The sequence below is a fragment of the Staurois parvus genome, unplaced genomic scaffold, assembly GCF_062004578.1.
Source record: "Staurois parvus isolate SC_StPar_1 unplaced genomic scaffold, SC_StPar_1.0 ptg000530l, whole genome shotgun sequence".
Lineage (NCBI taxonomy): Eukaryota > Metazoa > Chordata > Amphibia > Anura > Ranidae > Staurois > Staurois parvus.
The window spans coordinates 5115415-5129735 of NW_028318326.1; the positions used below are offsets into that span (position 1 = coordinate 5115415).

The 14321-nt window shown below is 41.7% G+C and overlaps 2 protein-coding genes across 2 annotated transcripts in view; both read right to left on the reverse strand.

The window, feature by feature from the left end:
- The window catches only part of MTX2 (metaxin 2), a 269812-nt gene that overhangs the window by 142706 nt on the left and 112785 nt on the right, over positions 1-14321 (reverse strand). The gene's annotated exons all lie outside the window — the stretch shown is intronic.
- HOXD1 (homeobox D1) lies at positions 9170-13590 on the reverse strand. The gene is made up of 2 exons (XM_089690373.1): positions 11545-13590; positions 9170-10403 (listed from the first exon to the last, which is right to left on the reverse strand). The coding sequence occupies exons 1-2, from the start codon at positions 12083-12085 to the stop codon at positions 10075-10077; spliced, it is 870 nt and encodes a 289-aa protein (XP_089546499.1). The 5' UTR covers positions 12086-13590; the 3' UTR covers positions 9170-10074.

Genomic DNA, 14321 nt, shown 5'->3' on the forward strand with positions numbered 1-14321 from the left:
CAGAATTTTTATAGCAATGTTTGAATCAACACGTAAGCTCTGGTTCACACTGAATGCAATTTTGAAATTGCTCTACTTTACTTGAAGTAGCATGATTTCAAAGTTGCAGATCAGTGAGATTTGTACCTCCGATTTCACTGTGGCTTGCTACTTAATTTAACAGACGTCAATGCATATCGCAATGAAATCAGTAGTGCAGGAACAATTTTTGAAATCGCACTACTTCAAATCGCACTTAATAAGACAGTGCCATAGGAATACATTAGATTTGATTTCTAAATAGCATGTTGGACCTGAAGTTGCACTGGTGTAAACCTGGGCTAACTATGTATGACTGTTTCTATTACCATTAGATGGAAGTCTCCAGATCTAGCCAAATTATTTATTGTGGCTGATTTTCTAAGAGAATTGAGAAAATGTACTCAAAAGGAGGGTTGATTCCATTTATTCAATCATTTATACAGGAATCCAAATAATTAATTTATCCAGTCGTGTGCAGATTTAAAAAATGAACAGAAATCAGCTTTTCAGATGCATAGTTAAAGTGAATATTCACTCTTTTTTTAGTGGACTTTCTCAACTACTTTAGTAAATCAATCAGTATGGTAAATTAGACAATGCAAATGAGGCATATGCAGACACATAGAGGTTGATTTAACCCTGGTTCACAGCGGTGCGACTTCAGTTGTAACATGCGATTTGAAGTAGCGTGATTTAAAAAAATATTCCTACACTATTTTTTTCCAATTTCATTGTGACTTGCATTGACTTCTGTTAAATGAAGTCGCAAGCCACAGTGAAATTGGAGGTACAAATCTCACTGGTCTGCAGATTTGAAATCACGCTACTTCAAAGTCACATTCAGTGTGAACCATGGCTTACTAACCCCTGGTTCACATATATGCAGCCGTGCGGGCTGCGTTTTGCATGGCTACGAGAGTCCATTCATTTGAATGGACTCCCGTGCCTCGTGACACGTAGAGAAGAAGTCCCTGCACTTCTTTCAAAAACGCAGCTCACACGGGAACCTCGGTTCCCAGTACGGTTGCATTTTCCAGTCCGGGCAGCATGCCAATAGAACTAATGGCACCCGCCCGCGGGTCCACTTTTTTCTGTGCGGGTGGTGCGGATGCACGGATTTTCGTGAGGATCCGCAGCAGCACCACCTGCACAGATGTGAATCTAGCCTAAGACTGGAGAGTGCAAAATCTGGCACAGCTGTGTATAGTAGCTAATCAGCTGGTCATACATGGGTCGAATTCCAAAATAATTTTCTTAAGAAAATCTTCTCTAAGAATTTTCATTCAAATTTTGCACCATAAGTGGGCTACAAAAATGGGCAATATTTGTGCGATCATCAAAATGAGTGATCGGGCAAGTTGGAAATTTTTTCAAAAATGAATGAATTTCTAATCAATGATGGCAGAATCATGCAAGTAATATAATCAAAAAAGAAATGAGCATGAGCTGTGACCTGCAAATAAAAGAAAATTCTTGGTCACGAAAATTCTTTTCTGTAGCAACATGTGAAATTGAAGGCTTGGTTGGTCGAATTTCGAAATCAATGGTGGCACCATTGGATTACAAAATTTCCAATTTTCTAAAGAAAATTTGTTCGGAATTCAACCCATGTATGACCTGCATAACTTTAGCTTGGTCAAATAGGCTTTGACAAAAAACCTGGAAGCTGATTTGTTTCTATGCACAGTTGCACTTGATTTTGCACTCTCCAGTTTTACCCTAGGTTCACACCTAAGTGTTTTCAGCAGCATTTTGCCGAAACACAATACAGTCCATTTAACATTATTTCCTATGGGAAACATTCACATCTCCGCGTTTTCAACCAATGCATTTTTTGGAAAGGGTCAGGGACTTTTTTAATGCAAATTGTTGCATTTATGGTTCTATAGACTTCAATGGAAACGCTGCAGAAAAGCATGTAGTGCATTTTTGCTGCGTTTTTGACGTGTTTTTGATGCATTTTGCTTTTACATTTATTAGTCTGCCTAGCAACAAGAAAAAAAGTTTATAAAAAAAACACAAAATGCATCAAAAATGCAGCAAAAACGCAGGTGTAAAAATGCAAAACGCAATGCAGAAACAGCTCAAACGCAAACTGCATAGGTGTAAACCTAGCCTTAGTAAATCAACCCCATTGACTCGAAGATTATTATAGGAAACAGCATTTAACAGATTAAAAAACCTTGTCCAATTATTGTTTTCCCATTTGATTAAACAGCACCAGTGGGGTGCTCAGTACGGCCCTCACACTGCTCCATGGGCTACACTTAAGGTGACGATTTGTATTGGTGACCTAACAGGAGATGTAAATGCCTAAGAACAGTCAGATCATGTCTGTCTTTGGCCACCAGAAAATTGAGCCTACAGATAGGTGTCTGATCATTTGTTCCAGTGATCCCACCAGAACATAACCATTATTCAATGCATACGAATGGCAATGATAAGAAGCACTTAGGAATATCTTCATTAAGATAGACAGAAGTTTCAACATGTCAAGTGGCCAGCAAGGATGTACTTCAATATAGTCATGTATATTTCATACATAATTTATCTCCTACCTACTGTGTCCAACTAAAATATCTCAGTAAAGTTTGGTGAGTGAGTTACATGCTGTCTTCCTTTATTCCATGGGGACAGTTATGGTGATGTTTGCCAAATGCAGTTCAGAGCTCTTTTTCTGTGCTTGTAGTCATACTAGAAACCTGTGTGCAGATCTAGGAACCCAAGTGTAGATATCTCAACTTTGGAATCCCTAAGAGAAATATGAACCTGTGTTTTTGCTCTATACCAATGCCAAAACAGATATATTAGTGATGGGTGGACATGCGCTTTAGGTAGTGAATTCCTTATACAATACTGTATATGAGAATTTTGGAGTTTTTAAAGTGCAGCTGCACCTATAAAATGAACATGAAACTATTTACATATTCTTTACAAGGCATTAAGAGACACATACAGTCAGGTCCATAAATATTGGGACATCGACACAATTCTAACATTTTTGGCTCTATACACCACCACAATGGATTTGAAATGAAACGAACAAGATGTGCTTTAACTGCAGACTGTCAGCTTTAATTTGAGGGTATTTACATCCACATCAGGTGAACGGTGTAGGAATTACAACAGTTTGCATATGTGCCTCCCACTTGTTAACAGACCAAAAGTAATGGGACAAAATAATAATCATAAATCAAACTTTCACTTTTTAATACTTGGTTGCAAATCCTTTGCAGTCAATTACAGCCTGAAGTCTGGAACGCATAGACATCACCAGACGATGGGTTTCATCCCTGGTGATGCTCTGCCAGGCCTCTACTGCAACTGTCTTCAGTTCCTGCTTGTTCTTGGGGCATTTTCCCTTCAGTTTTGTCTTCAGCAAGTGAAATGCATGCTCAATCGGATTCAGGTCAGGTGATTGACTTGGCCGTTGCATAACATTCCACTTCTTTCCCTTAAAAAACTCTTTGGTTGCTTTTGCAGTATGCTTTGGGTCATTGTCCATCTGCACTGTGAAGCGGCGTCCAATGAGTTGTGAAGCATTTTGCTGAATATGAGCAGATAATATTGCCCGAAACACTTCAGAATTCATCCGGCTGCTTTTGTCAGCAGTCACATCATCAATAAATACAAGAGAACCAGTTCCATTGGCAGCCATACATGCCCACGCCATGACACTACCCCCACCATGCTTCACTGATGAGGTGGTATGCTTAGGATCATGAGCAGTTCCTTTCCTTCTCCATACTCTTCTCTTCCCATCACTCTGGTACAAGTTGATCTCGGTCTCATCTGTCCATAGGATGTTGTTCCAGAACTGGGAAGGCTTTTTTAGATGTCGTTTGGCAAACTCTAATCTGGCTTTCCTGTTTTTGAGACTCACCAATGGTTCATATCTTGTGGTGAACCCTCTGTATTCACTCTGGTGAAGTCTTCTCTTGATTGTTGACTTTGACACACATACACCTACCTTCTGGAGAGTGTTCTTGATCTGGCCAACTGTTGTGAAGGGTGTTTTCTTCACCAGGGAAAGAATTCTTCGGTCATCCACCACAGTTGTTTTCTGTGGTCTTCCGGGACTTTTGGGGTTGCTGAGCTCACCAGTGAGTTCCTTCTTTTTAAGAATGTTCCAATCAGTTGTTTTGGCCATGCCTAATGTTTTTGATATCTCTCTGATGGGTTTGTTTTGTTTTTCCAGCCTAATGATGGCTTGCTTCACTGATAGTGACAGCTCTTTGGATCTCATCTTGAGAGTTGACAGCAACAGATTCCAAATGCAAATAACACACTTGAAATGAACTCTGGACCTTTTATCTGCTCATTGTAATTGGGATAATGAGGGAATAACAGACACCTGGCCATGGAACAGCTGAGAAGCCAATTGTCCCATTACTTTTAGTCCCTTAACAAGTGGGAGGCACATATGCAAACTGTTGTAATTCCTACACCATTCACCTGATTTGGATGTAAATACCCTCAAATTAAAGCTGACCGTCTGCAGTTAAAGCACATTTTGTTTGTTTCATTTCAAATCCATTGTGGTGGTGTATAGAGCTAAAAATGTTAGAATTGTGTCGATGTCCCAATATTTATGGACCTGACTGTAACTCACCTTTCGAGAACTTTTAGGCCTCATTCACACTATACGTGCATAAAAACAGATGGAAACTGACACGCAGATTTCACTTGCAGAGACATCAGTTTACATTGGGTTTTCATGCACACTTCATTGAGTTTTATACACATGATCTTGTGACTTCAGTAATTTCCAAGTCACTGGTCTTGAACAAGCTTGCAGCCAGTGAAGGCAGGACTCCTTATTTTACAACGGTGTGAACTCAGATAGGGAGTAAGATCAAATAAGAAGGTTCTCTTTATGAGAAAGTCATTGTAGAGAAAGTGTGTGTTACAACTTGCCTGAAATAGTTTAATCTTGCCTGTATGTCCCTCACCCTAAATCTATGGATGGTCTAAGGTGGAGGTCAGCAACCAGTAGATCGTGGTCTTCCAGTAGATCTTGGCCAGGTGACTGGTAGATTGTGGTCTGGGCTTGCTGACCCACCATCCTAGAGCATCAAACAGAGAAAAGGGACTACTTGTATAGTTGAAGCTGTAGTAGGGAGCAAGAGCCACATAAGCCGATGCCTCCTCTGTAGTGCTGGCTCATGCCCCATGTAGAGTGATACCAACTGCACTCCACCTCTTACCCTGGCTAGTGGTTTCCAGACTGGTGCTAGCAGCTAGAAACGATCTTTAGGTCAGTATGAAGCAATACACTGGATGTGATAGTATAGGGCTGCTTTCACACTGATGTGCTGCGGTTTACCCACACCGCAGGTGCAGTGCCGTGTACCTGCAGCTTTCCTGGGGGGTTTCTGTGCTTAGCCATAGACTTATATTATATCCTGAAGATTTGGCGCACTTTCTGAAAGCATACCAAAACTCCTGAATGCAGGCCTTTTGGTGCGCTTTCAGAAAGTGCACCACACCTGCAGGATATACCGAATTGAATTCTATGGCAAAGTGCAGCTAACCCAAGAAAGTTGCAGATACAATGCGCTGCACCCATTGTGCAGGTAAACGGCAGCACATCAGTGTGAAAGCTGCCTTATAGGGGGCTCAAAACAGTAAGGGTTCATTTACATTTGTAGTTTGGGTAAAACCGCATAGTTAAGATGTGTTTTTACTACCCCTGCCCCAACCACACCCCCTTTAGCTGCAGTGGCCAGGGATGTCACAGCTGCAGCAGGAGTTATATGCCCTGTCATGGGTGGTAGGTGTAGTACCTGCTAAGCATGACCCATTCAAGTGAATGAGCCCCTCTTCAAGTGCCCTGTATCCTTATGCAGTACAGAAAACAAGGGGTTAAAGCAGGCAGTATTGCGTTGCTTTCTCACCACTTGCTTTAACCCCTTGAACCCTGCAGACACATGCAGTTGCGGGATGCTTGCAGAGTGGCCCCATTTACTTGAATGGGTTGCTATTGACATGCGATAGCACCCACCAAAAGCAACAGAGGGTTTAATTCCTGCTGTGGCATGTGTACATCTTTGGCTACTGCCTCAGCAGGTAAAAGGGGGTAGAGATTGGTGGTGGTAAAAGCGCAACTCAACCGCAGGGTTTTACCACCCCCAAGCTTTCTGTGTGAACAAGCCTTAAGGGTGCACTACTAAATGCAACTAAGGGCTCATTCACATGTGCAGCAGGCACTGCTGCTCCTCTGAAAATTGTGTATGTGAGTGTGTTTGACAGGTGGTGGCTGATGATATGTTGCCTCTTCACCCCCTGATTTAAATCCATGATTGCCATGCAATGCTCATGATTGTGATATAGTTGCACAGGAATTAGAGGTCTAAATCAGGTGTGAGGAGGCAACACTGTGCCTGGTGATCTTTGACTTCTCTCATGTTGTTCAGGTAGACCTCCACCTCTGTAAGGTTGCCTACCCCTGGTCTAAGGTCTAGAAGGGTTGCAGGAGTCTACAGTAAAATATGCTGTATTCTGAGAGCCCTGGCTGGGATTCATATCATTCATGTAGGTCAGCCCATTCTTTTCATTGGGCTGCCCCATGCATGAGAAATGCTGAACAGAAGTCCCTGCTGATTTTTTGGAAAGCGCGCTGAACCAACAGCTGTGGCACCATGCATTTTTGTGTGCGCGTTCACAGATGTGTGGATGTCCCATTAAGAATGAATGGCACTAATGTGTGTTTGCAAAAGTTTCTATGCATTGCAGGAAAGGAAGCAATTTTGCACACGTTCATGCAATGCTAAGGCTATATATACACTTGAACAATGTGATGCATTGCATTTTCCATCCCACGTTTTGGCGCAACAGCCCATCAACTTAAATGGAATGCCCATTGGGCAACAAAAGTGCCAAAAAAGCTCTAGTATTTTTTGGCACTGAAGCCAAGCACACTTGGTGATGGGCATTTTTGTACATTGAATGAAAGAGAGAGAGAAAGAGGAATGAGGGGGGAGATAAAGGGAGAGAGTGAGATAAATATAGAGAGGGAAGAGGGAGAGAGAAAGAGTAAGAAAGAAAGATGGGGGAGAGAGAGAGAAAGGTAGAGATAAAGAAAGAGAGGGAAGAGGGAGAGAGAAAGAGTAATAAAGAAAGATGGGGGAGAGAGAGAAAGGTAGAGATAAAGAAAGGAAAGGGAGAGAGAAAAGGAGTAAGAAAGAAAGAAAGAAAAAGAAAGATGGGAGAGAGAGAGAGAGAGAGAGGGGGGGGGGGTGTAGAGATAAAGAAAGGGAAGGGAGAGAGAAAGGGAGTAAGAAAGAAAGAAAAAGAAAGATGGGGGTGAGAGAGAGAAAGGTAGAGAGAGAAAGAAATGTAGAGATAAAGAAAGGGAAGGGAGAGGGATTTATTAAAATAAAAATTTAACAGAACATGTTGATTCTGTAAAATAAAGTACCATACAAATATATACTCACATTATTTATACATCAAAAGTTGTTTTTTGTTTTTTTTCATAACACATAAAAATAATTCTCACTTTTCCATAAAACTGATATTTCTGATCTTAGGGGAATCATGTGTTTTCCATCAACATACCAAACGTTTTGAAGGGTCCCTGGGTCCTCCAGTACTGATGTTCTTATCAATACAATGCAATAATAGAAAAGTACTTCATATTTGTACCCTTGGGATTGTGAGTGATAAAACAGAGATCCCACTCAGTGATGATAGTAGACTGTGACATCACAATACCCCCCTTGTCTGAGCTGAACTGTGACTGACCCTGGCTCCCTGCATAGATTGGGTGGGAAGCATGCCATCCTGTTGTCACAATGTCACAGATATAGGCTGGCCTTCGTTTTCTACAGAAATAAACATTTAAAAAGGAAGCGTGTACACTGAAACTTCCTTTACCAAATACACTTTTGTCTCTTGACACATTTGATCTTCACAAAGGACATCTGATAGGACATTAACAAGTGCCAGCCTCCATTCCCAATCTAAAGTTTCCCAAGAGGTGTGTACAAAGCTGAACGTACAAAGTGTCCCGGCAAATCAGGGTTGTTTCCTAAATGTGCCTTTTTTTTAAGCGAAGGGGGGTTTGATTCTTATCAAAGAAAGGGACATTGCAATATCAAAGATGACCAGGGGAAGCCAGGGGTCACGACACAGGTGACCGTCTTTGAAGTGTCATCCCAGCAAGAAGGTCTGTTGTTCCAAGCAGGGACTCATTTACATTAGATAGCTGGGAGCAGATGGTCAGAAGTAAAGTAAACGACACATCGTGTAGATATAGATTGGGTGTGTTTAGTAGAAAAAGCGAATTCTTGGACATTACATTAGAAATATATAATAATGTTCTCATGGTCACTGGAAATGGCAGCATCCCGACAATTACAGCAAACGCACCGTCATTAGATGTATCGTGTATACAAAACTCTTTATAACTTCCATCATCCAATTACAATAAATGCATAAATAACGAAGAAAACATGGAATGGGTGTTGGCAGCGTTTACTAGCTACCCGATCAACTTCCCAACTAGTAAAAAAGATTTGATTTAGCAGATAGAAGGTGTCGCCTCTCCTGCAGTTCAAAAACTTCACCGAACCTTCCAAAAGTAACTTTTTGGGTTTAAGCCACGCCCACTTTCTGCAGTCCACATTGGGCGGTGTCAGCAATTGCTCCACTGACTGTACTCCTAGGAAACCTAGTGATGGGGCATTGGCTGGAATTGTTCGGTATGCTGTCATTTCCACTGACCCTGTGAACTTGTTGAAAAGAAGCAGACACGTGTGCTTCAGATTTGATGAGGCTTTTGTGATGCTCACTTTGAAAGTGAGAATTTGTCATTCTCCCAGCCAGGGACCCGTTTGAAGTGGAACTCTTCTTTAATATGCAAAAAGTTTGAATCTACAGAACAACCAAGCTTACATATACTCTTGGTTTTCTTTTGGATTACAAAGTAGACAAGGTTGATGTTCCCATGATGGACTTTGAGTGACCTTTTCATGTTCCCACATGAACCCCACCCCCCCCCAAAAAAAAATTAAAAAAAAAAGTTTAAAAACACAACCATCCACATAGAAATTAAATACATTTTGTACTTTTTCTCATTTAGTAGCCACACACTAAACTGTACATTTTCTATGTTAAAATTATTATTGTACACAAATACATGAAGTTGAATAGTTTTTCCAGTTTTATTTTGTATTTAAAAATATATATACACAGCAATTACATTAGAAACCAAGCCATGTGGCCAAATAATATCTGAGGTATCAAAAACAATCTCACAGTGAAAAACCAATTTTAAAGGCAATAGTGCAAATTTTAAATAAGATTAAGAAAACAGTTTGCATCCCAATTCCATCTTTGGTTGAGCACATGGATGCCACCAAGCTGGAGCCATAGATGGAACGATTTTGAACCGGTTTCGAAGGCATGTTGCAATAACAGTTGGATTGTGTTGAAAATTATAACAAAATGTCCGATAAATAGTCGGATAATGAAATTATTTACTAATGTAGATTAAAAAAATAAATAAAATCGCCAGATGATTGGCAAAGAGATTGGGGGGGGTGCTATAAAGTGGCTGTGCAAAATCAGCAACACCAATAAAACAAAAATAATTGGGATGTGCATTTTCCTAGAAAAAAAAAAAAGAAGAAGGAGGAGGGCTTATTTCAAACAACGATTGCTTACATTTTTTGAACAGTTATGGCTTTTCGATTTTTTTTTTGCAAAAGTCAAATCCTCATATTGAATGAAAAAAAAAATAAAAATCACCCCATCTATGGCCATCCAAAGTGAATGGGCATCAGTACTTGCATAGTGAGGTGCATGCATGGCATGACCCTTTAAGTAAACTCAATAGACCAACACAAAGAAATGATTATTAGAAGATCCTAACCAGGATTCGTTGTGTTGCATGCGACTTTCCCTGAATACAGCAAAGAGGAGACTATATCTGGGCTATTTCTCTTTAAATATACAATGTTCATTCTCATTCAGCCACCCAGAAAAAGTACAATAGCATTGCATAGTGCAAAGGCAGCAGATGTCCTGAAATCAGAACTGTAAGTGTCCCTAGGAAGAAGGGATCTCATTGGATGGGGAAAGGGGCTCAGTCTTATGGGCTGATTTCTGCTGAAAGTCCACAGTGACAGTTCCTGGATTTGGGGGGCTTGGCAGGATCCCTTCCCTCTCCCTTTTCTTCTGCTTCATCCTTCTGTTCTGGAACCAGATCTTCACCTGGGTGTCATTCAACTGGAGGGAGTTGGCAATCTCTATGCGCCTGGCTCTGGTCAAATACTTGTTAAAGTGAAATTCTTTCTCCAGTTCTGTGAGTTGTTTGGTGGTGAAGTTTGTCCTCATTGTGCTGGGAGGATTGCTCATTCCATATTCAGAAGGGGAGGCTGCCAAGGGGATAAAAACTGTTACAATCAGCTACAAAAGAAGAATTACTGAACACAAATTGATACATTGTTACCATCTGCTTTATGTTTCAACAAAACCAAAATGTCCATGTATAGAGCTACTTTTATATACAAGGGGGGGGGGGGGGGAATTTACTTAAACTGGCCATGTACTCAGTCCTATGTTTTATACAATCTGCTTTAGAGTTACAAAAACTAAGGACATACCTAAACAACTGATTTAATTTGGGGGTTACTTACTAGACATACCTAAACAACTGATTTAATTTGGGGGTTACTTACTAGACATACCTAAACAACTGATTTAATTTGGGGGTTATTTACTAAAAATGGAGAGTGCAAAATCAGGTGCATCTCAGTATAAAAACTAATCAGCTTCCAGGTTTTATTGTCAAAGCTTAAAATTGAACAAGCTGAAGTTAGGCTGGCCAATTTTTTACCCAATTTCCTTTAGATTTACCTTCAACTATGTAGTGCAAGGACCTGCCTACTTGGATACAATTGAAAGTGTTGTTTCGGTTTGACCTCATATTATATGGTTTTTGGTAAATCTAAAGTAAAATTCTCAGGAAAAAATTGTATGATGTATGGCCAGCCTTAGAGGCGGATTGGCTACCATGCACAGCTGCACCAGATTATGAAGGCTCCAGTTTTAGTTAATTTACCCCTATGTATCCATTCAAGCAGACTTGTACTACATAGTTCAGGGCAGATCTAAAGGTGATTGTACTGTGTATGGCCATCCTGAAAATGGTTGCAACCAACCAGCTTATAACATCAGCTTGTTCAGTTAAGCTTTGAAAATGGAAGCTAGAAGCCGATTGGCTGCAATGCACATCTGTTCCAGTCTTAGCAAATTCTCTTTTAGACTAAAATGTATTTATCAATATTTTCACACAAGATTCACCTTTTGTTCCATCTAGGACTCTCATAGATAAAAATGGTGAATTATGGGTGACAAGTAGATAATCAAAACAAAAAAAAAAAAAAAAAGTACAAATAAATCAATTTCAAAAATGTACAAATTTGCTCACGCAGTTCGTACATTTTAATAAAAATCCGTTGATTCGCATTACAAATGACATGCATTAAGGAAACTGGTGACTCTCTTTGTACTTACTTTTCTTAGGAGCGTTCCGCTTAACTTTCATCCAATCAAAAGTGTTGGGTTTGCTGTGTGTCTCGGAGACTGGGGAGTTGGGTTTGGGGTAGGAGCCAGGAGAAGGGGAGAGGTTTTGGAAGCTCCCAGGGTGAAGGTCCAGCTGCTCCTTCCGTGGCCCCCCCTGAGTGTCCTCCCCAAAGGTCTTGTAGGAGAGCTGCCCATTCAGAAAATACGGTCCGTTCCCTGGGAAGACCGGACCAGTGTATTGGATGTGTCCCCCAGGATCCTCCATAGATCCATAGGAAAAGTCGTAGTCAGGGCTGACTGGTAGGTAGTTGTAGTCAGCAGGTGCGCTCGGTTCATAAGGGACGTCCAGGCTGCACGGAGCATACAGTGCTGAGGACTGGTGGGACCCCTGATGGACACCGATCTGTAGACTGCCTGCATAGTGAGTGTCCACCCCATTCCCGGGATAGGGCTGCAGGGAGCCCTCTCTGCAGAATTTGGGTGAGAAGGTTACAACATCCCCACACGATGTGTACTCCAGGTAAGAAGTCATTTCCCGGGGGAGTCCTGGCTGGAGCAGCGCTGGGTCTTCAGAATGGGACCTCCAGGGTCACTCCGAGCTTCACCTGATCCTGTCTTGTGCACTTCTTTCATTCCTGAGCAAGTAAATATTGCCCGGTGGAGAGAGGGCTGGTCACATGTTAGCAGGCAGCCAATCAGGGGAGAGCCTAGCTGGGACTCCAGGTGGAGCTCACAGTTGGTGGGACAGTGAGCGGACTTTTAAAAACTTTGATGAATGAAAAGCACCCTGATGGCTCCTAGATTGTACTGCTCACAAATGTAGTATTCCCTGCCTCGGATTCCTATCCAGAGAAACCCAGCCTGAGTTATGTTCCGTGCAATCAGATCCACAAGATCTTTTCGTCGATCTTCCCATGATTAAATCTCAATCTGCTCTCACACTGATAGACCGACAGCCCCCTCAAATCATCAAACCTGGGGTTCCTCTCCACCTCCAGATTTCTAGGTTTCCCAATGAACCTTCAAGCACCCTTTACTTCCCAGCTCCTCTATCAAGTCTCTAAATCTTCGAAATCAGAGTTTAGGCTCATTCTCATCAAATCTTTAGGTCCCCTCTTATCACCAAAATGTCCAACTTCCCTCTTCTCATCCGATCTCTAAATCATCTCTACTCATCAAATATAAATCATTTCTACTCCTCAGATCCCCAGCTCACCTCTACTCATCAGATCTCCATCTCCCGTTTACTCATTAGATCCCCATATAACCTCTACTCATCGGATATCCAACTTCTCTCTACTCCTCAGATCCCCAACTCCTCTCTACTCAGAACTTTAAATCATCTCTACTACTAAGATCGCCATCGTATCTCTATTCACTGGATCTCTAAATCATTTCTACTCCTCAGATCCCCAACCAGATTCTCATCTTCTCTTCTCATTAGATCCCCCATCTTCCCTCTATTAATCAGATCTCCAACTCCTCTTTATTCATGTGTTCTCCAACTTCTCTCTACGGATTAGTTCTCTAACTCATCAGTTTTCCAATTCTTCTCTACCCTTTAGATCTCCATCTCCTCCACTAATCTCCAGATCTCATCTTGTCAGCAGATCATCTCCCATCCACACATAATATCTCCAGATCATGTCCATCTTTACTGTCAATCTCATAAAATATAACTGCTGACTTCCATTTCTCTCCAACTCCCCTCTTGTCATTAAATCTCCAGCTCCCCTACACCCAATAGATGTTCATCTCCTCCCATTAATTCCTAAAATCGCTAATTTAATTCTACCTCTAGATTGTCAGCTCCTCTCCAGTCATCAGATGTCCATCTCCCCCAATTCTTACGTTTTCCAGCTTCCCTCCAACCCAATGATCCTAATCTCCTCTCCACTCAACAGAGATCCATCTCTCCCAATTCCTAAATATTCCAGTTTCCCTCTAATCCAATGATCCTAATCTCCTCTCCACTCAACAGATGTCCATCTCCCCCAATTCCTAAATTTTCCTGCTTCCCCCTAACTCAATGATCCTAATCTCCTCTCCACTCAACAGATGTCCATCTCCCTCAATTCCTAACTTTTCCAGCTTTCCCCTAACCCAATGATCCTAATCTCCTCTCCACTCAACAGATGTCCATCTCCCCCCATTCCTAAATTTTCCTGCTTCCCCCTAACCCAATGATCCTAATCTCCTCTCCACTCAACAGATGTCCATCTCCCCCCATTCCTAAATTTTCCTGCTTCCCCCTAACCCAATGATCCTAATCTCCCCTCTACTCAACAGATGTCCATCTCCCTCAACTCCTAACTTTTCCAGCTTTCCCCTAACCCAATGATCATAATCTCCTCTCCACTCAACAGATGTCCATCTCCCCCCAATTCCTAAATTCTCCAGCTTCCCCCTAACCCAATGATCCTAATCTCCTCTCCACTCAACAGATGTCCATCTCCCCCCAATTCCTAAATTCTCCAGCTTCCCCCTTCTCGTAAGATCTCCAGCTCTTCTCCACTCCTCAGATCTCCAGCTCATTCCTACAGCAGATCCCCAGTTCTGATCTTCTTCCATCCTCCTTCATGGATCTCCTCCAGCCCCGAGATGAGAAGTGCTTCTGCTGTATTGCTGACACAACTGCCGGTGATGATAAGAGCAGAGAAAGCTGCTTCTCCGGAGAGTTTCACTCTACAGATCAATATCTTTAAAACTCCTATGAAAGATGTTTGCCGGTCGATTGGTTTCACCGCCTCCCAAATGTACCCTGCACT

What these genes read in the sequence shown, in the direction of transcription:
- HOXD1 (XM_089690373.1), bottom strand. Translation starts at nt 12,085, where the DNA reads ATGACTTCTTACCTGGAGTACACATCGTGTGGGGATGTTGTAACCTTC. An exon ending in GCGGAACGCTCCTAAGAAAA is followed by an intron (nt 10,404 to 11,544) that starts GTAAGTACAAAG and finishes TCCCCTTGGCAG; the next exon opens with CCTCCCCTTCTGAATATGGA.